Source organism: Mobula hypostoma, chromosome X1 (genome assembly GCF_963921235.1).
Source record: "Mobula hypostoma chromosome X1, sMobHyp1.1, whole genome shotgun sequence".
In the NCBI taxonomy this organism is placed as follows: Eukaryota; Metazoa; Chordata; class Chondrichthyes; order Myliobatiformes; family Myliobatidae; genus Mobula; species Mobula hypostoma.
Window position 1 is genome coordinate 9,680,590 of NC_086128.1, and position 26,345 is coordinate 9,706,934.

The 26,345-nt window shown below is 42.3% G+C and overlaps 1 protein-coding gene across 1 annotated transcript in view; it reads left to right on the forward strand.

Annotated features, from left to right (window-relative positions):
* Positions 1-4,807: 4,807 nt before the first annotated feature.
* The window catches only part of dcaf7 (ddb1 and cul4 associated factor 7), a 33,885-nt gene continuing 12,347 nt past the window's right edge, over positions 4,808-26,345 (forward strand). The window contains exons 1-3 of the mRNA XM_063038023.1: positions 4,808-5,247; positions 11,070-11,181; positions 24,690-24,808. Of these exons, the coding sequence (XP_062894093.1) occupies positions 4,951-5,247; positions 11,070-11,181; positions 24,690-24,808 (528 nt within the window). The 5' untranslated portion in view covers positions 4,808-4,950. The remainder of the gene's footprint in view (positions 5,248-11,069; positions 11,182-24,689; positions 24,809-26,345) is intronic.

Below are 26,345 nucleotides of genomic sequence, written 5' to 3' on the forward strand. Positions count from 1 at the left end.
GCTGATCATCCAACTCAGAACCCTGTACCAGCCTTCCCTCCATACCCCCTGATCCCTTTAGCCACAAGGGCCATATCTAACTCCCTCTTAAATATAGCCAATGAACTGGCCTCGACTGTTTCCTGTGGCAGAGAATTCCACAGATTCACCACCCTCTGTGTGAAGAAGTTTTTCCTAATCTCGGTCCTAAAAGGCTTCCCCTTTATCCTCAAACTGTGACCCCTCGTTCTGGACTTCCCCAACATCGGGAACAATCTTCCTGCATCTAGCCTGTCCAATCCCTTTAGGATTTTATACATTTCAATCAGATCCCCCCTCAATCTTCTAAATTCCAATGAGTATAAGCCTAGTTCATCCAGTCTTTCATCATATGAAAGTCCTGCCATCCCAGGAATCAATCTGGTGAACCTTCTTTGTACTCCCTCTATGGCAAGGATGTCTTTCCTCGGATTAGGGGACCAAAACTGCACACAATACTCCAGGTGTGGTCTCACCAAGGCCTTGTACAACTGCAGTAGTACCTCCCTGCTCCTGTACTCGAATCCTCTTGCTATGAATGCCAGCACACCATTCGCCTTTTTCACCGCCTGCTGTACCTGCATGCCCACTTTCAATGACTGGTGTATAATGACATCCAGGTCTCGTTGCACCTCCCCTTTTCCTAATCGGCCACCATTCAGATAATAATCTGTTTTCCTGTTTTTGCCACCAAAGTGGATAACTTCACATTTATCCACATTAAATTGCATCTGCCATGAATTTGCCCACTCACCCAACCTATCCAAGTCACCCTGCATCCTCTTAACATCCTCCTCACAGCTAACACTGCCGTCCAGCTTCGTGTCATCCGCAAACTTGGAGATGCTGCATTTAATTCCCTCGTCTAAGTCATTAATATATATTGTAAACAACTGGGGTCCCAGCACTGAGCCTTGCGGTACCCCACTAGTCACTGCCTGCCATTCTGAAACGGTCCCGTTTATTCCCACTCTTTGCTTCCTGTCTGCCAACCAATTCTCTATCCACATCAATACCTTACCCCCGATACCGTGTGCTTTAAGTTTGCACACTAATCTCCTGTGTGGGACCTTGTCAAAAGCCTTTTGAAAATCCAAATATACCACATCCACTGGTTCTCCCCTATCCACTCTACTAGTTACATCCTCAAAAAATTCTATGAGATTCGTCAGACATGATTTTCCTTTCACAAATCCATGCTGACTTTGTCTGATGATTTCACTGCTTTCCAAATGTGCTGTTATCACATCTTTGATAACTGACTCTAGCAGTTTCCCCACCACCGATGTTAGGCTAACCGATCTATAATTCCCTGGTTTCTCTCTCCCTCCTTTTTTAAAAAGTGGGGTTACATCAGCCACCCTCCAATCCTCAGGAACTAGTCCAGAATCTGAAGAGTTTTGAAAAATTATCACTAATGCATCCACTATTTCTTGGGCTACTTCCTTAAGCACTCTGGGATGCAGACCATCTGGCCCTGGGGATTTATCTGCCTTTAATCCCTTCAATTTACCTAACACCACTTCCCTACTAACATGTATTTCCCTCAGTTCCTCCATCTCACTGGACCCTCTGTCCCATACTATTTCCGGAAGATTATTTATGTCCTCCTTAGTGAAGATAGAACCAAAGTAATTATTCAATTGGTCTGCCATGTCCTTGCTCCCCATAATCAATTCACCTGTTTCTGTCTGTAGGGGACCTACATTTGTCTTAACCAATCTTTTTCTTTTCACATATCTATAAAAGCTTTTACAGTCAGTTTTTATGTTCCCTGCCAGTTTTCTATCATAATCTTTTTTCCCCTTCCTAATTAAGCCCTTTGTCCTCCTCTGCTGAACTCTGAATTTCTCCCAGTCCTCAGGTGAGCCACTTTTTCTGGCTAATTTGTATGCTACTTCTTTGGAATTGATACTATCCCTAATTTCTCTTGTCAGCCACTGGTGCACTACCTTCCCTGATTTATTCTTTTGCCAAACTGGGATGAACAATTGTTGTAGTTCATCCATGCAATCTTTAAATGCTTGCCATTGCATATCCACCGTCAACCCTTTAAGTGTCATTTGCCAGTCTATCTTAGCTAATTCACGTCTCATACCTTCAATGTTACCCTTCTTTAAGTTCAGAACCTTTGTTTCTGAATTAACTATGTCACTCTCCATTTTAATAAAGAATTCCACCATATTATGGTCACTCTTACCCAAGGGGCCTCTCACGACAAGATTGCTGATTAACCCTTCCTCATTGCTCAATACCCAGTCTAGAATAGCCTGCTCTCTAGTTGGTTCCTCGACATGTTGGTTCAAAAAACCATCCCGCATACATTCCAAGAAATCCTCTTCCTCAGCATCTTTACCAATTTGGTTCACCCAATCTACATGTAGATTGAAGTCACCCATTATAACTGCTGTTCCTTTATTGCACACATTTCTAATTTCCTGTTTAATGCCATCCTCAACCTCACTACTACTGTTAGGTGGCCTGTACACAATCCCACCAGCGTTTTCTGCCCCTTAGTGTTATGCAGCTCTACCCATATCGATTCCACATCCTCCCGGCTAATGTCGTTCCTTTCTATTGCGTTAATCTCCTCTCTAACCAGCAATGCTACCCCACCTCCTTTTCTTTAATGTCTATCCCTCCTGAATATTGAATATCCCTGAATGTTGAGCTCCCATCCCTGGTCACCCTGGAGCCATGTCTCTGTGATCCCAACTATATCATATTCATTAATAACAATCTGCACTTTTAATTCATCCACCTTGTTATGAATGCTCCTTGCATTGACACACAAAGCCTTCAGGCTTGCTTTTACAACACTCCTAGCCCTTATACAATTATGTTGAAAAGTGGCCCTTTTTGATGCTTGCCCTGGATTTGTCGGCCTGCCACTTTTACTTTTCACCTTACTACTTTTTGCTTCTACCCTCACTTTACACCCCTCTGTCTCTCTGCACTGGTTCCCATCCCCCTGTTGTGAACTAACCTCCTCTTGCCTAGTCTCTTTAATTTGATTCCCACCCCCCAACCATTCTAATTTAAAGTCACCTCAGTAGCCCTCGCTAATCTCCCTGCCAGGATATTGGTCCCCCTAGGATTCAAGTGTAACCCGTCCTTTTTGTACAGGTCATGCCTGCGCCAAAAGAGGTCCCAATGATCCAAAAACTTGAATCCCTGCCTCCTGCTCCAATCCCTCCGCCACGCATTTATCCTCCACCTCATCGCATTCCTACTTTCACTGTCGCGTGGCACAGGCAGTCATCCTGAGATTACTACCTTTGCGGTCCTTTTTCTCAACTCCCTTCCTAACTCCCTATATTCTCCTTTCAAGACCTCTTCCCTTTTCCTACCTATGTCATTGGTACCTATATGTACCACGACCTCTGGCTCCTCACCCTCCCACTTCAGTATATCTTGGACACGATCAGAAATATCCCGGACCCTGGCACCAGGGAGGCAAACTACCATCCGGGTTTCAGGACTGCGTCCACAGAATCGCCTATCTGACCCCCTTACTATCGAGTCCCCTATCACAACTGCCCTCCTCTTCCTTTCCCTACCCTTCTGAGCTACAGGGCGGGACTCTGTGCCGGAGGCACGGCCACTGTCGCTTCCCCCGGGTAAGCTGTCCCCCCAACAGTACTCAAACAGGAGTACCTATTGGTAAGGGGCACAGCCACCGTGGTACTCTCTATTACCTGACTCTTCCCTCCTAACCGTGACCCACTTGTCTGCCTCCCGTGGCCCCGGTGTGACCACCTGCCTGTGACTCCTCTCTATCAACTCCTCACTCTCCCTGACCAGACGAACCTACCAGCCTTCTCCTTCCCACCCTCCCCCCACCTTCTTTATAGGGCCTCTGCCCCTTCCCTCTTCAGTCCTGACGAAGGGTTTCGGCCTGAAATGTTGACTGATCGTTTCCACGGATGCTGCCCGACCTGCTGAGTTCCTCCAGCGTGATGTGAGTGGTTCTAATCCTTGCCAAATAACAAGGATTAATCTGTCAGGTTATTACAAATGATTGGTGAACTCTCACCCGTTAATAAGACAATCACCACCAATCAGCACTGTAGCACTAACCGGAGTCTCGCCCCTCCGACAGCAGAAAGTATGCATTCAGACTAAGATCGCCTCCACACTCTTGACAGCTCATTGTCAGTCAACGTGTTCTCCTGATTGATGAATCAAACGTGAGATTTTGACAGGATACTTGCCTTTCATTAAAACAGGAGCATCTGCAGATGCTGGAAATTCAAGGCAACACACACAAGATGCTGGAGGAACTCAGCAAGTCAGACAGCACCTATGGAGAGAAATGAACAGTCAACTTTCGGGCCGAGACCCTTCTGCATGACTCCATTTCGTTGCATTTCATTGGTCTAAATGGATATCAATCACTCAACGAGGAACCCCACCCCTACCCCACCCCGCTCCTCCTCGCCCTCCCAAAAGTTTTATTTCGAATCTGAATGGCGAGTTTACCTGTCAGTCAGCGCGATCCTCGAACCAGACGTTTTTAATAACATACCACGTGCCAACGGTCATTCCTGCATCCCACTGGTTTGTTCCACTGTCTGTCTTGGGAAATCTAGCTCCGCCCACCCATCTGTGGCAGCGATTGGCTGCCACGACTGTTAGTCACAGCTATTTTCGAGACAAATATTAATCTCGCGAAACGTGCCAACGGTAAATCCCGGCCACCAAATTCCTACATGCCATTGGTCCTCTCTGTTGTCAGTCTAGGGAAAAAAAAAATTGGTCCGCCCACCAATGTGTTGCGGTGATTGGGTATTACGATTGTCAGTTAACATAGGGCTTCCTTTGTGAGTTTGAGCGGTTTATTGTGAGCGGCGGTGGCGGGTGTACCGTGACGAACAGCCCGTTGGAGGTGGGTTGAGGAGCAGAGGCGCAGAGTAGGCCTCTCCTCCCAAGATGAGCATGCACGGCAAGAGGAAGGAGATTTACAAGTACGAGGCACCATGGACCGTCTACGCCATGAACTGGAGCGTGCGGCCCGACAAGCGCTTCCGTCTGGCACTCGGCTCCTTCGTGGAGGAGTACAACAACAAGGTGCAGATCGTGGGGTTGGATGAGGAGAGCTCAGAGTTCATCTCCCGCAACACCTTCGACCACCCCTACCCCACTACCAAGATCATGTGGATCCCGGACACCAAAGGCGTCTACCCCGACCTGCTCGCCACCTCCGGGGACTATCTGCGCGTCTGGAGGGTAAGGCCAGCCTGAGGCCTGGCTGTGAGTGAGGGGGGGGGGGATAGACAGCGGGAGAAAGGCCGAAGGCCCCCTGTTAGTGGGAAGCGGAGAGGTTGTGGGGCTGGAGAGGAGAGTCGGTGGGGGGGGGGAGGGAGGTATGGGGAAAAAGGGAGATGTCCCTCTGAGGGGTGGGTTTAAGTGGGAGGGAGAAATAAGGAGAGCCGGAGTGGGAGGGGGGTAGATTTATGAAGAAGTGGGAGAGCCGGTGTGAGGGGGTGAAGGATCTGTAGAAGAGAAAGCTTCTGCTGGTTCCTACATTTCCCCACTTTTCAATGAATGCTCAGATTATAGCCTTAATCTACAGACGAGTAATTAAACTACCTACCCTAATGGCTTTGGGTTGTGGGGGGATGCCCGCCTGATCCATATAGTGTCCAAGGTCAGGATTGAACCTGGGTTACTGGAGCTTTACTAAGTGCCATTACAGCTGACCATCTACTTCAGTACCCTGTTCTCTAGATCACTCGATCTTTTTCTACCTCCTTTGACAGATTTAATGATTTGGTCTCTGTCTTCTGTAGTCAACTTCGCCATCCTCTAGGGTGTAGGCACTGAAACTTCTGATCTGTTTTCAACAGCATGCTTCATGTTCTGAGGCTGTGACTCGAGTTGTCATTATATCTAATCTGTTTATACCTATTTTATAGGTATCTATGAGATCCATTCTCATTCTCCCAATAAATATAGGCCTAACCAACACAATTCCTCATACTGCTCGTGAATGAGAGTACACTGTCCAAACATTCTTCTTTAAATCAGCAGACCAGAACTGCATACTAAACTCTTCTATATTCAGATCATCTAGTGATTGGTGGATGGGGAAGGATCGATATTGGGGGGGGGGTCTTCTCACACCCTCCTCCATCCACCAATGAAGGAGTGATTGGTAGCATTAGAGGGTACCTTGGGGAGGGGCAAGATCCCTGGGAGTGTAATCAGTTAGGTAGGAGAATGATGCTGAAAAGAGGGAGGAAAAGGTTTGTGACTGTTGGAACTGGTGGGGGGTGATAGTAAGATATCATGGTAAACTGAAGGGAGTGATGTAAATGAAGAACTTAACTGGAGGCGGACAAGCTCATGTGGCCCCATCTGGGTTAAAGGAAGCCCAATATGAAGCTCTCTGAATAATAGTTGACCTTTAAAGAATTGCTTGTGCAAGTTTGGTAAATTCCTGCCAAGAAGTATCATAGGAAAATGAGTACAAGAAAGAAACAATATCATGAAGCAAAGGTGGGCATTTGACTAATGTTGGGTGAATAATTCACACGTGGGCCAGGCAGAGCGACAATAACTTGGAGAGAGTATGAGACGAAAGGTCTTTCATTTGAAAGAATATCTTAGCATGCACATAAAGAGAAATCTGAAAGTGAAAGGAAAAATTAGCCCAATAAGGTGAAGAATAAAAGCAAAAGATAATGCAAGAAATATTCTTACCAAGGAAAAATGGCCAAATCTCATTAGAACTAGAAGTAATTGGGGTGATGGTTGATGTCCAAATGGATGGATAGGAAGCTGACTGTGCTTAAAGTAAATCAAGAGAGATGCATCCTAGGTTACAGAAGGGTGGAGCTTTTTTTTGGTAATGGTGTGTAAGGACGTGTCAGGCAACTACAGATTGGCCAATTTAACATTAGTGGTGTGTGAGAGATATTGGAAACTTAACTGTGGAAAAACAAGTTTAATAGGTGCTTTGAGAAGCTCGAGTCAGACCTACAGGGATTTGTTGAAGACCAATAAAATCTTGCTCACCTGATTTGAAATTTGTATGTGGGTTTTCAAAACTCGTCCAACACTCAAGGTGCTGATTAGTGAAACAGGCAACATGGGAAAAATAATGATGGGAATTGTATACAGTGTAATTAAATAAAATTTCTAAATTTTCAGAAAAATATGAACTGGGGAGGTACAAGTACTCGAAGTCGTATATTGGTAAAAAATAATACTAGTAGATTGTCATTTAGCAGTCAAGTTTACTGGAGAGATGAAGTGAAAGAAAAGGTGGCGTAATAAGCCGAGTAATGATGTGTATTAAGGAAAAAGGACTTGCAGGTAGATGAATGTGAGAGAGAATTCAGTAAAATAAGGGGGTCTAGAGCTTCACAAGTGGGGATAGAGTGCATGAGTAGGGGGATTTTAGTGAGATAGCCAGAGTTCTTCTGGGGTCCTGTGTCCAATCCTGCTCCTTACAGCACATCCTGGTGCCTCATTTACCTTTTTTTGTAATGTTAGGGTTATGGAAGGGGTGAGGAGAAGATTTGCAAAGTTGGTTTTGTCAATATCAGTGGCAAGGGTAAACTGGAGAAGCTGGTCAGGGTGTTTGGACCAGTATTTGGCTCACTGCTCTGCAAGGTTTACTTGTCTCTGCAGCTAACGGGCTCTTGAATCGGATGCTGTGATGACTGACTCTGTGTCTGTGGACTCACTTTCGTGAACTTCAATTCTGAATGTTATTTGCTTACTTTTATTGTTTGCATGATTTGGTTTTTCTGCACATTGTGTTTGGTCTTTTTTATGGGTTCTATTGGGATTTCTTTGTAATTGCCTGTGAGGAAACAAATCTCAAGGTTGTATAATATATACATAGTTTGAATCACTGGAGCTTGGAGGCTGTGGTTTATGAATGAATTACAGTGTTACAGTTAATGAAATGTTTGTAGGTGTAATGAATGGAGTAGCAATAACGAATGGGGCTTTAAAAGAAACAATATTGGGTAATCAAATTCACACTGTATAATAGTTTGAATCCAGGATTTTTGGTGGTGGGGGGGAGGGCGCGCAGATGTTGCTTTTGTGTCTGTTCAGTAACCTCCCAGACCAGCACACTTTATGACATGAAGGACCTGCAGATTACTCCTGAGTCCTGAACAACCACAATTGCAGAGTGTCTGCAGCTGGAGAAGCCTGAGGAAGAGCTGATGTTAGTTTAGTCTATATGTGAGGCTGAGTGTTTCTATACCATATTTCATACAGCAGTTCCCCAGAGATCGAGTGTGCAGGTAAAGAAACCAGGAGTTTGCCCAACAAGTTATTTAGGGAACTACCGGGGGCTCTCTAATCAGTCCTCAATTCTGAATCTTGATGGGGCTTAGTCAGAGTCATGACCCCGTGGGTGGTTCAGCTGCACAGGAAGGAGAAAGCAGGAGGCATTCTAAAGGAGGGGGGTGCAAGCATGATTCTGGGATGGTTTGTTGACTCATGGCGGGGTGATGGATAGTGCTGAGTTACTGCAGGACACGCTGGAGGTCATTGTTCACAGCAACACCACTAAAAGGGATGATACCCTGCATGCAGAGTTAAAGAGATTAAGCAGCAGCACCTGGAAGGTAGTGATCTCCGGATTACCCTGGTGCCACGTGTCAATGAGTGCAGGATGTTGTGTGGCTGGATTAATGATGATAGAGCTTTAGATTCCTGGGCCATTCAGAGTGGCTCCGGGGAAATTGGGAGAAGTACAGTCCTGGGCGTGGGGGTTGTAGCACCACAACTGAGCTGGGGCTAATGTCATTGCGGGCAGGTTTACTGCTGCTGGGAAGTGTGTAAACTATATTGCTTGAGGTGGGAAGCACTGTTAGGATGAGAAAAGCATCCTTGGGGGACTTTGTGGCAGATTTTCCAGAGGACTGGATGTTACTCTTGTTGATATCTCAACAATCTTTAATTTCACATTATTTTAATGTTAGTTACATAGTAACGTTTTCCAGCAAACCTAACATGTTTAAAGCAAGTGCGGTAAATAGCCCAATAGGGTTTAAAAGTAGTGCAGGAAACAGGATTGCAGTAAGTTTAAATGAAGCATGGAAATGGGATCCTGTCTTGAAGCAAAGGCAGATATTTCCAGAAAGGGAAAAGGTGGGTAAGCATATTTCCATACAAAATGCCAAAGTGCGCAGAGGGCAAAATGAAATACTGTAAAAAGGAAAGCTAATGACAAACACTTAATGCAGCAAAGTCTGTAAAAATGTATACAAAGTGCAGGAATCAAACAAAGGCAAAACAGGAAAGTGAAGAGGCTTTAAAATGTATTAACAAGTAAAATCAAAGAAAATTCAAAGATGCTTTATAATTACACAAAGAAAAACTTATTAGATGCCAAAAAGCAACCAGAATGTGGAGGCACAAGATGTGTTACGCTTTTAATGAATAGCAGTCTTGAGTTTACAGAGAATGGTGCAAGAAGCAAAATGTGTCCAGTGAGTGGAAATGCCTTGTTAATAAGAGAGGTCAGTGGAAAATGGCCAGACTGGTTCAAACTGACAGGAACTCAAGTAACCACATGTTACAGCAGTGGTGTGCAGAAGAGCATCTCTGAATGCACAGCGCATCAAATCTTGTAGTAGATGGGCTACAGCAGCAGACGACCATGCTGGGTTCCACTCCTGTATCTAATAAAGTGGCCATTGAGTCATTGTACGGGGAAGTATGTGAAATTCTGAATGGAAGAAACATAATAAAAAGCATTTCCTATTGTTGTTTAAGGAGGAAGGGGGAAACCAAGTAATTACAAACCATTAAGTTTACTTTTATTGCGGGTAAATTGTTGAAATCCATTTTAAAGAGCACTATAACCCTTCGTTGAAAAATGATGGTGGTCAGCAAGGATTTGTTGAGAGATGTTTGTAAGTGACTAACTTAATTGAATTTGTGGGGATAAAAATGTCAGAGGGGATGGAGGCAATCTATATGCTATGTTGCAATCTGTTTGAGCCTTAGCTAGGCTTTTAGGGTCCTGCATGGCAAGCTGCTTGAGATCGGTAAATTGGGTCCTGAATTGAGTTAGTAGCAGGAAGGAAAAGTAATGCCTGACGGGTGGTTTTATGATCAGAGGCTTTTCATTATGGGGATCCATGGGGCTCAGTACTTGGTGCCTTGTTATTTGTAATATATATTTGTGGTTTAAATCCAAATTTGGGATGGGGAAAATTGCAGATGATACACAATTGAGGTAAAGAGCTTTCAACTACAGAAAGAATATAGGTGGCATTGTGGATTGGGTCGAAGAATGGTAAATGGTATTTAATCCAAAGGGGGTGGATAGTGTGTAGGAGCAAAGGGACCTGGGACTGTTTCCTAGAAAAAATGTGATTTCTTTTGACGCAGAGATCTCTGAAGATGGCCAGAAATGGAAGTTGTAGTTCTTATGAATAATCCAGGGTTTTCATTAGTACAGAGAATGGACCTGAGGAGTATAAAATAGGAAGGACCTAATTCCCAAGAAATACTCAAACCATGGGGCAGAGATTTTAAATCTATTGTTAGATTAGACAGCATGTGAGGAATTTTCTTTTCCAGGATGGAGTTTGGAGATCACTTCCTGAAAGGGTGGGGAGGCAGAATTGTCATCACGTTCAGACAACACTTGGATGTGTGTTACAGGAGTCATGACCTGCAGAGCTAGAAAGCTGGGTGAGGCTGACTGGCCCTTTTTTTTGACATAGATTTAATGGGCCAATTGGTCTTCAATATAGTAGCATTATTGTGATTTCGTTTTATAAATGTATAAATAGAAATGTATAAATGGCCTTGATTCTTGTTTTTTTGTATCAATATTTACATATACCTGAGGGTATATCAATGTTGAGGTATGGTGATTTCCCCAAAGAATGAATTGCCCGCTGATGTCCAACATCCCTTGAAGTCTGGTCATTCTGTTTTGGATTCAGAAGGAACCTTAGGGTTTTGGGTGATTTAGGGGCTATACTGAGCAGGGGCTTTAGGGCTTTTCGAGATTGGGAAGAAGAGTGCAAGTGATGAAATGTGCACATATTTTCTTAATATTCCAGGTGAGCGATACTGAAACCAGGCTGGAATGTTTACTAAACAATAACAAGAACTCTGACTTCTGTGCTCCTCTGACTTCATTTGACTGGAATGAAGTGGATCCAAATCTCTTGGGTAAGGCTGTGCGCTGCCTCTCGGCTAATTGCATACCTTCTGGAAACTCTGGCGATGGGTGGCTAATAATTCTGTGCAATTAGAACCATAAATGTTACTCTCCCTCCATAGATTTTGGGTAAAACCTTTGTAATGATGCCAGGCAGTTACAGAGCAGACAGATTGATTACCCAGGGGAAGTCTGTGGCTCTGAGTGAACAGAACCCCCTTGATGTGTTTGCTGGTTTATTGCATTACTCCATTGCAATATTAAACAGATGCTAGGAGCTGTATTTGAGACAGCATACAACTGGAAAGGATTTGGGTTTATTGCATCTCTTCCTGTTTTTAAATAGTGAACTTTATGCTCATCAGTGTGAGAGGAGTTAAACCCTGGCCAAGTTCAAATATTGCAAACAGGAAAGAGATAAGGGGAGGAGGGTGTGCTAAGAAACTATGATTGGGAACAATTTATTTCCTGTATTTTTCAATCTGATGTTTCTCAGATTGAACTGAAGGTCCATTTTTCTCTTTGTTTTGGTTAAGTTAGCAAGTATTTATTTAATGGTTTTTTTTTAAATCCAAAGGCTAATGAAAAATTGAATTAAAGTTGTTTCAAGAATTAAAACTTTCAAAAGATAGTACATTAGACAAAACTAATTTGCCAAATTATTTGGGTCTGTAGTTGGACACTACAAAAGTTTTACTCACTCTGATGATATTTGTGTGAAGAGGCTGTGCTTCCCAACTGTAGGATGGTAATTGCCACTTTTCCATTTGTAGATTGATTGATAGTTGTCCTGTTATTTGCTGAATGGGAAGGAGTTGCTCAGATTCATTTACGTAATTGCGCGCTGCCATGGATGTAAGCTGCAGTGAGAGAGGCCTTGTAATGATTAGAGGGGTTGCAGCAACAGCTAAATATTCATTTCATTTAGAATTATTTTCAAATTTCAATGTTTGAAAGCACTCTTTTGATAGATGTGTGTGTGACCCAGTATCTGGCATTATCAGTTATCCGTGTGCACTAGGCAGAAGTGAACTTTGATGTTTTCATCTATTACTATTAGTGGAAAAATCTGCCAGGAATTGGATTTCTGACGGTGTATCTGTTTTGTTGATTTTATGTCCTGAAATGGAATACCTCATCATGAAAATATGCGGGAGAGATGGAGGTACTGAGAAAAGGAAACTGATTCCTTGTAAGTGACAGTGTGGGAAGAGATACAGTGGAGGTAACTGGGAATCAGTGCATTTGTAGAAGATGGTGGTAGATAATCTGTTGAGATGGAAACGGATCAAGAAAGTCCTCCCCTCCACTGAGCACATCTATTGTGCATGGAGTGTTGTCGCTGGAAATCAGCATCCATCATCCGGGTCGCCCACCATCCAGGACATGGGCTTTTCTTGCTGCTGCCATCAGGATAAAGGGAGCCTCAGGACTTGCACCATCAGGTTCAGGAACAGTTATTACCTCCTCATCCATCAGGCTCTTGAACTAGTGGAGGTAACTTCACTCGCCTGATCATTGAACTGTTTCCACAACCTATGGACCCACTTTCAAAAACTCTAGATCCCATGTTCTTGATATTTATTGCTTATTTAAAGTACTATGCAAAAGTCTTGGGCACATGTAAAAAAAAATTCTGTAAAGTGAAGATGCTTTCAAAAATAATAGTTTCTAAATATCAAAGTTTACTATAAAGAGCAGTAAACAGCAAAAAAACGTAAATCAATATTTGGTGTGACCACCCTTTGCCTTTAAAACTGCGTCAATTCTCTTCGTACACTGTCATGCAGTTCTTTAAGAAAATCGGCTGGTAGGTTGTTCCCGACATCTCGGAGGACTTGCACAGTTCTTCAGACTTTGGCTGTATTGCTTGCTTCTGTCTCCATGCGGTGGAGGCCAAGTCCATATGTAATATTAAGACGGAATTTGATTGATGCCCTGACTGATCAGGAAACTAAGGATATGGCGAGATGGGAGGTGGATGGGGTTGAATGGGATCTGGGATCAGTCATGATGGAATGGTGGAGCAGAATCGATGGGCCAAATGGCCTAGTTCTGCTTCTATGTCTTATGTTCTCTGCAGGTAATTCCAGACAGCCTCAATGTTGAGATTGGGGCTGTATGGAGCCCATACCATCTGTTGGTAAACTCCTTGTTCTTTTCACAGAAACTCCTGTCTGCTGCAAAATTTCTGCTTGGGAGAGACCTTGCTGTTGCTGGATGACTCCCTCGTGTCTTGTAGCTATGTTCACTCTTGCTGTGGTGTAAGAATTGATGATTTGAAGGTTAAACTGTTTCATCTGCCACACCCTCAACTTTTAGTTAGGTTGTCCTTCGCTCAGTTTGATTCCTTCTACCTCTGTTTCAGTTAATCAGTTTAGTTCATTCAACTCATTATGTCATTGATCATTAGCATCCTGTTTGTTATCTTTGTTTAATATTGCACTTGGCTCAATACCTACGAAGTAATAAAGTTTTTATTTGAAAAGTGGTCTAAAACATAATGTTACTTTAATGAAATACAAAAACTCCTCTAACATTATTTTTGGAAAAAGAATGTTTGGAAGTTTGCTGTTTTCTACTGGCATAATGCAGAAGACAAAAAAATAAACTTCTAAAACAAAATTTACATAAAATCTAGAATGCTTAAGACTTTTGCACAGTGCTACATTTATTAGAAACACAAGACTGTTTACTTTTTTCCATAGATGCTGCCTGGCCTGCTGAGTTCCTCCAGCATTTTGTGTGGGTTGCTTTGTGTTTATTATTATTTTCCTCTTTTGTATTTGCATACTTTGTTGTCTTTCACACTGGTTCTTTGTCCACCCCTTTTGGTGCTGTACTTCATTATATTATGTTTCTTGGATTTACTGGGAACAATGAGATTGAAGGCGATAGTAGGGAGATCTCCAGAAGTGATGAGGTCAGTCATGGGGCGGGAAACTGTGGCCCGTTGCTTCTCTGTGCAATCCTGATTCAGGCGGAAGTACGAAGAGGTGTCTTGAGAACTGCTGTCTGGCCTCTGCAGGATAGAGTTCAGTCTGCCAGCCTGCAACAGCATTGCCCTTATTTGTAGGTTTGATGGTAAGGGATGAGGTTGGAGTGGGTGTGCAAGTGGCAGTTGATGTCCTATTGGCAGCTAGATGAAAATATCCAGAGCAGGTTGTCCAAGAGGATGGTGGGGGGGGGGGGAAATCCTTGCCAAAGAAATAGGCATAGAGCTTATGGAAAAAGAATGGTGTTGTGGCAGGTGTGGAACTTATTAAAGTGAGTGAGCGTAGAGGGATGAAGGTAAGGCCCCTGCTGAGGACAGGGCGTTCTGCTTCGGATGGTTGGTGGAGATAGTGTAGACACAGCAGAGCTGGGGTCAGAGGAAGGTGGGGGATTGGAGAGGTTGGGGAAAGTGGATTATAAAGAGAGCTCAGGTGTGAAAAGAGGATATGAAGATGAGTAGAGGGAGGCATGAGAGATCTGGGGTGGGTGCAGAGTAGTGGTGGAAGAGGAACAGTATTACCCAGTTCCAGTCTGAGAGGTCTTGGCCTGGAGATGGCTGAGCTCCTGATCCTTCCTGGACAAGGACAGAGGCGAAGGTGTTGATTTGACAGAGTTTGAAGTGTTGTCGAGGTCCGTGGAAGGTCATGAAGTGATAGGCCTAGAGGTATATGAGAGAGAGAGAGAGAGAGTGCCAGCAGAACCCTGCACATAGAGGTTTCAAAGGTACATTTAATATCAGAGAAATGTATACAATATACATCCTGAAATGCTTTTTCAGGAAGTTGGAGAATATCCTTGCTGGGGCCATATTGGGTGGCTTAGAAACAGTCTGGGCCCAATTTTGCTGTGTTCTGGATGCTACTCATTCGTAGACTAGAATTCTCAAGTTGGTGAAAATGTTGCATGTTTTTTTGGGAACATGTTTGAATTGTTGCCTATTTCCATGTCTCATGCTGTGATAGAGCTCAGAGTAGAATGCTTGCTTCAGGAATCTGGGTGTGGGCAATGTTAGGTCTCCCGCAAGTAAAAGGCACATGTATTGAAGTGGGCTTAGTTTGATTAGAACCTTTGTTCGGAGAGTTGGCCTATGAAAGGATGCTGATTTAGGCAAAGGATTTGAAAAATTTTTCAGATGCCGCTGCTGGCACATATCTTGTACACTGAGGTGCTTGCTGTGAGTGGTCAGTGTTTTCAAAGTGTCAAAGAAGCTGGGCTATTTGATCTTTGAATGCTGTATCCCTTAGTTGACTAATGTTTGCCTGGCATGCTGGAAGAATAGAAAGTTACATAATCAATGTCTGCCTTTGCTAAGAGGTGGTATTTAAGCCTGATTTATACTTGTGCGTACGGGCTACGCCGTAGCGAGCATGTGTTGTTGTGTCTGCGTCGCTCTGCAATTCACCGCCAAAACGCTAGTTGGCGATGGGGTTTCTATGCCACTGTGAGTTTCTTTGTGAGACACATGGATGAGGAAATGCATTTCAAATATTTTCGGATGTCGGCAGGTAGATTTGACAGTTTGGTTCATTGTCTCCAACCATTTATTTCGCATCAGTGTATGGACGTGGTGGAGAAAAGCAACCGGAAATGCGTAGGAGGAAATGTGATGCTACCAAGCGGACCAATCACAGTTGTTGCCGTCTGCGTCGCCGCGATGCATTTTTGGGGAGCTGCACGTCACCCGGCGTACATTTGACGCAGAAGTATAAATTGGACTTTATGGTGTGGAAAGTGACCCTTGTTTTCCCAGTCTCCTAGTGAGCACTTATTTTTAAGGAGGCAGCATTGTGCAGTAAGGGCAGATTGGTAAGTGGCGTTTGTTTTGTGGAGGGCCCTTTCTTGCATGCTTCAGTGAATGATCTGGAGTTCAGCTTCTGAAATTGAGTGTATGTAAACATTGTCTCTCTCCTGAGGTTGGAGTGACCTTGATTCTACGATGGAGGTGAAAATGTACGTTATTAGTTCACCCTGTAGGAAGTTTGTTGGTGTGAGGTGCAACATTACATTGAGAAGAATTGTAACGATGGTTTGAATGGAGGAGGCAGGGAATTGCTCCATCTGCACTGGGATTAGGTTAAAGGCGACCTATTAGTTAAAAATCATGGTTTGCATGTCCACAAGTATCAGACTTGGAATGGAGATGAATCAGAATTAGAACGGAGCCCAATTTGAGGAGGATTCTCTACACAGACCTCAATTGACATTCAAAAGGCTATTGGTAGGTCAAAAAAGGCCACGTGTAGTGGCTCTGCTGTCTCTACATTTTTCTTGGAATTGTTACACAGTGAAGGCCACATCCATTGCACTGTATCTGTGAAAGATGAAGTCCACTGCTTCCTTGGCCACTGAGAGAAAGTCATCAGTGCCCTTTGCAATGTCTTTTCATGTGGAGAGGGTTATTCAGCTGAGAACAATTGGCCATTACTGTGTATTTCTTACTTCCATCTTAACTTGATGCACAGTTCAAAAGCATATTCATTCAGACAGGTTAACATGATGAGGTATCCACGTGATTATTTCATTTGGCAGGCACTTGAGGGTATGTCTGACTATGTGATCGTGATGTAACAGTGATGAAAGTTGGTTGTGTTGCAGACATCATGTAAACTTGTCTTTTTATATGTAACCTTCCTGAAATCAAAGGAACTTTCTCAAAAATGTGAGTTCTATAGCTAATTCCTGCATGACAGACTAAGGATAAAAGCTATTTTTCCAAGGCAATCATATCTTAATTTTTATGATTTTGTATTATGCTTGGTACTCCTGATTATGTTGCTTAATCTATTTTCCAATTCCATTTTATTTTATTACAACATGGTAACAGGTCCTTCTGGTCCAACGAGCCTGTGCCCCGCTAATTACACCCCATGTGACCAATTAATGTACTATCTGTACATTAGAGGAAGCCCACGTGGTCACAGAGAGAGCGTACAGACTCCCTACAGACAGCAGCAGGAATTGAACCCAGGTCGCTCTCGCTGTAGTAGCATTATGCTGACCGCTACACTATGGTGTCATCCCATAAGCAACACCCAATGCGGTGCTCGGACTTATGATTCTGGGATTAAAAGTCCTATGCTCTACTGACTGAGCTAGCCGGGCTATGCAGTATCCAGTTATTGCATGTAGTGTTTCTGTTGCTGCCACTTGAGGTATTAGCTTTGTTTTGACTTCCTCTGAAACTGGTCCACTGTTAAAGGTTGCAGCATTCTTTGGAGAACTCATTCTTCAGTCTGTGCTATGATAACTGCAGTGCTCCAGAATCCCAGCCTACAACTTGTGGGATCAACATTCTAATTAGCAAAGGGACAATCTGCTAACCTGTACCAGTAGACCACCATTCTCTCTGCATACCCTTAAAATCCAGATAATCCTAATGTGTTTGATTCATCAGTCCAGGCATGTAAGCTCTTTATATTCACACCACTCGGGGTTTATTCTGTAATTGTCAGCAGCTTCCTTCACTTGTCCACTCTTTACCCATAAAGCATGGATTGTGGAGTGTTGAGGCGGCTTGAAGCAGTAAACCACTATACTATCCATATAAATTAAATCTGCATTCATCTGATCATGGTGAATGTTGAGTAGGAATGAGGACCTGGATCAATTTTTAGACCATAAGTTATAGTTGCAGAATTGGGTTATTTGGCCCATCAAGTCTGCTTTGCCATTTCATCATGCCTGATCCAATTTTCCTCTCAGTCCCAATCTCCTGCCCTCCGCCCCCACCCCCATATCCCTTCTTGCCCTGACCATTCAAGAATCTATCAACCTCTGCCTTAAATTCCACAGATTCACCACTCTCTGTCTAAAGAAATTCCTCCTCATCTCGGTTCTAAATTCTGAGGCTGTGTCCTCTGGTCTTGCTCTCTCACCACAGGAAATATCCTCTCCACATCCACTCTATCAAAGCCTTTCACTATTTGATAGGTTTCAATTAGGTCACCTCTCATTCTTCTGAATTCTAGTGAATACAGGCCCAGAGCCATCAGACTCTCTACATATGATAAGCTGTTCAATCCTGGAATCATTTTCGTGAACCTCCTTTAAGCCCTCTCTTTTTTTCAGTACATCCTTTCTAAGATTAGGGACCCAAACCTGCTCACAATACTCCAAGTGAGGCCTCACCAATGCTTTATAAAGCCTCAACATTACATCCTTTTATATTCTTGTACTATTGCAATGAATGCTAACATTACATTTGCCTTCCTCACCACAGACTCAACCTGCAAATTAACCTTTAGGGAATTCTGCACAAGGACTCCCAAGTCCCTTTGTGCCTCAGAATTTTGTACTTTCCATCCATTTAGAAAATAGTCAACCCTTTCATTTCTTCTGCCAAAGTGCATGACCACACACTTCCCGACACTGTATTTCATTCTCCTAATCGAAGTCCTTCTGCAGCCTCTCTACTTCCTCAAAACTATCTGCCCCTCCGCCTATCTTCATATCATCTGCAAACTTTGCAAAAAAAAAAGTCAATCCTATCATCCAAATCATTGACATATAACATAAAAAGAATTGGTCCCAACACAGACCCCTGTGGAATGCCACTAGTCTCCAGCAGCCAACCAGAAAAGGCCCCCTTCATTCCCACTCTTTGCTTCCTGTCAATCAGCCACTGCTTTATCCATGCTATAAATCTTTCCTTTAATACCATGGGCTCGTAGCTTGTTAAGCAGCCTTATATGTGGCACCTTGTCAAAGACCTTCTGAAAATCCAAGTATGCATCATCAACTGATTCTCTTTATCTATCCTGCTTGTTATTTCTTCAAAGAATTCCAACAGATTTGTCAGACAAGATTTTCCCTTGTGGAAACCATGCTGTCTACAGCCTATTATATCATGTGCCTCCAAGTACCCAGAGACCTCATCCTTAACAATTGACTCCGATGTCTTCCACTGAGGTCAGACTAACTGGCGTATAATTTTCTTTCCTCTGCCTCTGTCCCTTCTTGAAGAGTGGAGTGACATTTGTAATTTTCCAGGTTTCTCCACAATCTCTTCAGCCACCCCTTTCAGAATTCTGGGGTGTACACCATCTGGTCCAGGTGACTTATCTACCTTCAGACATTTGTTTCCCAAGAACCTTCTCCCTAGTAATGTTGACTTCACACACTTCATGACTCCTGGTACCTGGAACTTCTACCATGCTGCTAGTGTCTTCTACAGTCTGATGTAAAATACTTATTTAGTTAGTCCACCATGTCCTTGACCCCTGCCCTCTCCAGCATCATATTTCCATCGGTCAAATATCCACTCTCGCCTCTCTTTTACACTTTATATATCTGAAGAAACTTTTGGTATTCTCTTTAATATTATTGGTTAGCTCGCTTTCATATTCAATTTTTACTTTAATGACATTTTTACTTGCCTTCTGTTGGTTTTTAAAAGCCTCTCAATTCTCTAACTTCCCATTAATTTTTGCTCTATTTTATGCTTTTATGTTGGCTTCTCTTGTTAGCCACGGTTGTCATTTTGCTTTTAGAATACTACTTCCTCTTTGGGATTTACGTATCCAGTGCCTTCCAAATTGCTTCCAGAAATTCCAGCCATTGCTGTTCTGCCATCATTCTTTTCCAATCAGTTTTGGCCAACTCCTCTCTCAAGCCTCTGTCATTCCCTTTACTCCACTGTAATACTGATACATCTGACTAGCTTCTCCTCAAATTTCATGGTGAATTCTATCATATTGTGATCACTTGGCTCTCTAATCAATTCCTGTCCATTGCACTTTGAGTGGCTCAGGACAGTGGTGCATGTTGACTGTTGCAGCAACAGAATTGAGAATGGCGTCAATGGGACTCCAGATTTGTGCATAGTCCTTGTGTGGTTGGAAAACTGGGAGCCATCATAACCTGTGTCCTTCCTTTGTGGAGGGTGACAACTTTAATTGGAAACAACATCGTGGTGCAGATAATTTGGGAAGGTCTTTGGATGAACTGCATTGTTCAGAGCACCGGACAGATACAGTGTAAAGTGTAAGACTCCCTCTTGGCGAGTCTAAAAATAATTATTAATTTGGTTGCCTTAGCTAATTTGATCTGGTGATGTGGCTGTAATATATTTGGCCACGGCCATTTTAATTTTCGCTGTCATTCTGGTTTTCCTATATATTGCTTTATTCACCAATTAATTCATCACTTTTCGTGTTTACACTAAAGCCTGAAGAACAGTCACAAGGCCAAAGCACTTCAGGAGGAAAAAGACAGGAAAATTACTTAACCCTCAAATCTCTGGTCTGTTGAAATCTGGCATAAGATGCTGCTCCAAATTTTGCTGCTTTATTGTGGAATTCTTCCAAGTTTTCAACCTCAATTCTCTTAAAGCTGCTTTTGTTAACAAAAGGCACTGGAGTAAGAACTTCTGCCTCAAAGTTATAAGGTTGTGGTGTTTTCTGCTTAAGTCTAATTCCAGAGAAAGGTAGAAAAATCCTAACTGATGCTTCAAAGGTGTGTGGTGATTTAATGGTTAAATTACCACATCAGTAATGTGGAAGTCTGAATTAATAATGTAGAGGTAGGAGTCCAAATACAATTGTAACATCTGCAAATTTAAAATTCAGTTAATAATCTCAATAGAAATTCTTGCATCAGAAAGGGAGTGAAAGCATAGCTCATTTCATTGCTATTCTTAAGAGTAAAATCAATCAAGTTTATGCAGTCTGCCATACATTTGAATACAAACCCACCAGAATATAATTGATTTTTTTTCTGACCTCAAGTGGACGAGGTAGCCTATCAGTACAGTAGTAATCAAAGATAGAAAGTAAATAATATCTTTCTGAACTGGCTGTTTTTTGTGAATGTCTGAGGAGGTAGTACATTGGAGATTCTGCTCTTTGTTTAAGGCATTAAACTGAGTTTCTGTGTCCTATTGTGAAGATGGTTTGAGAATAACATGGTTAACCCCAGTGCCTTGTCAATAATTATTCTTCAGACAAGGTAACCTAAAAGCAAACTTATCAATTAGTTGCTGTGGTTTCTATAAGACTTCAAGGTACTTTTGTGGTCGAGAAAGTCATTTGTGATATTGTGATTAAGTATTTGCAAGTTTTCTTAACAGACCAGCACCGTATCCATTAAACTCTGCTATGATCTTGATGTGATATAAAGCTAAATTTAGTCTTGCTGCTGATGCAATAATTTGTGCCATTGTAGACTCTGATCCAAATCCATTTGGGCATCCAGTTAGAGATCGATGGGGTTGCCAATCACATCTCATAGATTCCTTTTAAAACAAAAAGGGTGATTTATTGTAAGTGTCTGTAGCCAGTTATGTACTTGATTTATAATTTTCTGAGATCACGCCCTCAATGTCATGTGCTCCAGGGAATAAAGATCTTGTGTGGCCAAGTCTCCCTGTAACTCAGGCCTCCAGTCCATGCAGCATCCAAATATCATGTGCGCTCTCAAGAGCTTGAAGAACTGTGTGCAATTTTCATCACCCTGTTATAGGAAAGGCATTGTCAAGTGTGGCCTCACTAATGACTTGTACAACTACCACATCCTTACTCCTGAATGAAGGCCAGCATGCTAAAAGTCGTCTTCACCACCTTGTCTACTTATGCAGATGCTTTCAGTGTACTGTGCACCTACCTGTATTCCCAGGTCTTTGTTCCACAGTGCTCCACCCCACCATTCTATGTACAAGTTCTACGCTGCTTTGAATGTCCAAAATGCATTATCCCACACTTATCTTGGCCCATCTCCCTAACTGATCACACTCTTTGTAATTCATTGTAATCTGCTTGCTATCAACAAGACTTCCTAATTTAGCTTCAGCAAACTTGCTAATCGTGCCATGTATATTATTTCCAAATCATGGAATCACTTTCAACTCGTGTATTGTAGCTCTTGGATTCACTCTCGCGTTCCCAGTCTGCTTCAGTAATCAAAACACACGTCTTGCTTGAAAGCATCCTTGGAAATTATTACAAAAGCTAATTCCTCCCTGCTTGTTGTTCGGTTGATGCTTGCTGATTTTGATTTTTCAGTCTATCCCGTCATAGCCAGATTGGCTTCCTATTTCATTGGTTACCGTTGCTATTACGACTGTCTTTGTCTTTTTTTTCTTTTAAGGCTCACCTTCAGCAGAGACATCCAGGGATATGGCTATTGAACCAGTAGAAATTTCTCAATGAGATATTTAGAAAATAAAAGTTATTGTTTCTGCTCCTGTCAAATTCAGTTCTTCGCTGATTCCCTGCTCTCCCTGCTAAGGGTCTGGAATGTACTGTTCAACCATCATCCTTCTGCTTTGACTTAAAATACTTTGGCTCGTGGTGAGGCATAGAAACAGAACACAAATATTCCCATGGTAATTTGCCTCTTCCTCAATACTTGCAATCTCCTCCAGTTGTACAACTGAGAGTTCTCTGTGCCTACACCTCCGGTCTCTGAATTGCAAAGCTACAAATGTCTTTAAATGTTTGTACCCAGTCCTGCTTTTATTAAACCATGCCTAAAAATGTCAGCAACACACATCAAAGTTGCTGGTGAACGCAGCAGGCCAGGCAGCATCTGTAGGAAGAGGTGAGTCGACGTTTCAGGCCGAGACCCTTCGTCAGGACTAACTGAAGGAAGAGTGAGTAAGGGATTTGAAAGTTGGAGGGGGAGATCCAAAATGATAGGAGAAGACAGGAGGGGGAGGGATGGAGCCAAGAGCTGGACAGGTGATAGGCAAAAGGGGATACGCGAGGATTATGGGACAGGAGGTCCGGGAAGAAAGACAAGGGAGGGGACCCAGAGGATGGGCAAGAGGTACATTCAGAGGGACAGAGGGAGAAAAAGGAGAGTGAGAGAAAGAACGTGTGCATAAAAATAAGTAACAGTTGGGGTACGAGGGGGAGGTGGGGCCTTAGCGGAAGTTAGAGAAGTCGATGTTCATGCCATCAGGTTGGAGGCTACCCAGACGGAATATAAGGTGTTGTTCCTCCAACCTGAGTGTGGCTTCATCTTTACAGTAGAGGAGGCTGTGGATAGACATGTCAGAATGGGAATGGGATTGGGATGTGGACTATCCTTGGGTACAGGGATCAAAATTATTTGGTTTTCCTGACCTGATCTCATTCTAAGTCTTGTAAAATGACAGTAACCCTTGCTACTGTAACTGTGTCATGTGCATTAAAAACCCATAGACAACCCTTGGTGATACTTTGAAGTTAAAGATAAGACAAAGATACAAAATGGGTATTAAAATTCATTTTGAATAGAAGAATAAAATTAAACTGATTTTTAAATGTTAATGTAACATGAGAACTTAGTTTTCTGGTTAATGAAATACATTCAATATGCATGTGAAGCAAGTATTGGATTTGCTAGCAAGGACAAGAGTGTGTTGCTATCATTTTACAGGGCTTGGGTGAGATTGCACTTGCTGTGCCTTAATGTAGCTTTGGCCTCTGTATTTAAGGACATGATACAACTTAGATTCACTGGATTGAGTCCAGGGGTCAGTGTTTGTCTGCAAGAAGGGAGTGAATAAAAATTAACATGCATATTCTGAAGGTCAGAAGAATAAGGTATATTCAATAAAACAAAAATGGAGAAAGGAATTGGAGTGGTTGACAACTGTTTCCTCTGTAACTGGGCATGTGTCCTCCAAAGGAGGAATCAATTAGGATACGAAATTAATTTTTTCTATCCCAGTGGACTTTCAGAGATAATTTTTTGAGTACATTCAAGATTGAGATAGGTTTTTGCATACTAAGGGAAATGACAGATATGGAAATCAGACAGGAAAAAGCAAAAGCTGATTGAGGCAAATTGCTTATAGTGAAGGGGAAAATAGTTTAAAAATTATGACATCAGTTCTTCAGAATTGAGTATTGGGATATCTTTGAGGATTAAAACTTGAAGCTATATTTTAAAAGTTAGATTTTTCTCATTTCCAATTGGAGATTCTAGAGCAATCTAATTAAAGTTTCTAAGATTGTAAAGGGAATTGACAAAGTAATCCAGCAAAATAATTCATTATCAAATCATAGGGGAGTATGAAAAAACTAATTCTGTTGAATGAAATGCAGAGACTGTTTTGTGTTGAATTATTTGATGCAAAAAGTTGTAAGTTTTCTGAGAAAATTTAATGTTTCTTGAGATAAAAGGATTAAACAATTTTCCAAAAATGTAAGCATCTCTCAAAAACCATATTCAGAGCTTGTTAAGAGATTAAAGATTAGTTTTATTTGTCACATATACATCAAAGCATACAGTGAAATGCATCTTTACATCAGCAACCAACACCAGTCTGAAGATTGTGCTGGGGGCAGCCTGCAAGTGTCACCACACTTCCAACGCCAACATAGCATGCCTACAGCTCACTAGCCCTAGCCATACGTCTTTGGAATGTGGACCCCGGAGGAAACCCACGTGGTCATGGGGAGAACGTGCAAACTCCTTACAGACAGTAGCAGGAATTGAACCCAGTATGGTGATTGCTGGTGCTGTAAAGTGTTGCGCTAGCTGCTACGCTACTGTGGCTGCCCTAAATAATGTTCCAACTAATGGCTTATTTTCTCCGCAGGTACTTCCAGCATTGACACCACTTGTACAATTTGGGGCCTGGAGACTGGTCAGGTGCTTGGCCGAGTCAATCTAGTTTCTGGTCATGTGAAAACACAGCTCATTGCTCATGATAAGGAGGTAATGAGGTCTCAATGTCCATCCATGCTTAGTTCAACAGATAAGTGTTGAGCACAGGGCCTATTGTAATTCCACATTTCTGCTAAGTTAGATGATCATAATGAGGACCTAGCAATTAAATGTTTACATTGATTTTCTTTTACCACATGGGAGGCTTGAGAATAATGAGGCTGCTTGCACAAAACAAAGTAGGTGCACTTGTAGGCTGAAAGTTATTATTGCTGGTAGCACTGTTTTGTGCTCCTGTAATACTGAGTGCTGTGATATTGGGGGTTGAGTCACTCATAACAATTACTGTTCTACCGATTATATAATTTTACAGTGGTTATTACAGTTTGCTTATAGTAACCATTTTCAGTGATAGTTCTACAATCGCCAAACATCCTACAAATTTTAATCTACATGGCTTAACATTAACAGTAATATTACAAATGAGCACTACAATAATTGGGTTTAATTTTTATACTTTATTTTCCCCGTACCTCTGGAGTTCAAAAATTCATCAGTGCAAATAGGCTAATGTCTAAAACCAATAAGTTAGTGTTCTTTGCAGCATGAAATTCCAGTATTTATGTAGACGGGGGAAGATGAGTATAGAATAATGCAAAATCCTGCAGTATAGCATGAGAGGTGGCTGCTCTATCTCTTGAATGTGAGCCAGTTAATTTTAGTTATTTTTCAATGCCTCTAAAATGCTTCTGAAATAGCTTTTGGTGTTGGCATGTATGAGAAAAGAGATTTGAAATAAGTAATGAGAAAGTAATATCTGCATTGACTGGCAAACAAGTCAACTATATTTTCTCCCACTTTTGGTTTTCTGTGGTTTGTACCTATAAAGACTAATGATGCAAGCCAACAGAACACTTTATGCCAGCCTGCATCTACCATTTCTCGGTTAGCTATAGCCTTATTAATATGGAGTTCTTTCTGCTCTGCCTAAACTTGATCACTTGGGGCCCTTCAGTTTAACAGGCATTTAAACCCAATTTCTAGAGGTGAATAGGCAAGTGCTCATTCTTGCACTGCAGGAAGGTCACTTTTCATTCCTATTTGGGGAGGAATAGAGAGTGGGAGATTTGGTCACGTCATAGTTATAGGCCATTTGACCCAACTCTTCCACGTTAGTCCCATTTACCTGAGTTTACCATATCTGTGAACTGTCCAAATTTCTTAAACATTGTAATTGTGCCTGAATCTGCCAGTTCCCTCCTTCAGCTCATTCCACGTACCTACTTTCAGACTCCCCTACTCAGTGCCCCTCATGATTTTATATACCTCTATAAGGTCACCTTACTTCCTCCCATGCTTCAGAGAGGGAAACCCCAGCCAAATGTAGAAGACTCCTTTACCGATGTAATATCTGAATGGATATTAATTGTGTGACTTTGCTAGCATATTTGAAAACATTGATTCATAATGTTCTGCCATGGTTTTGCAATAATCAATAGAAGCTGTCAGCCAAGGAAGCTGGAGTTTCATAATCCCAGCCAAAACCCCCAGTTCTATTCAAAAATCCAGATTCCTTTTGTGTAGGCAG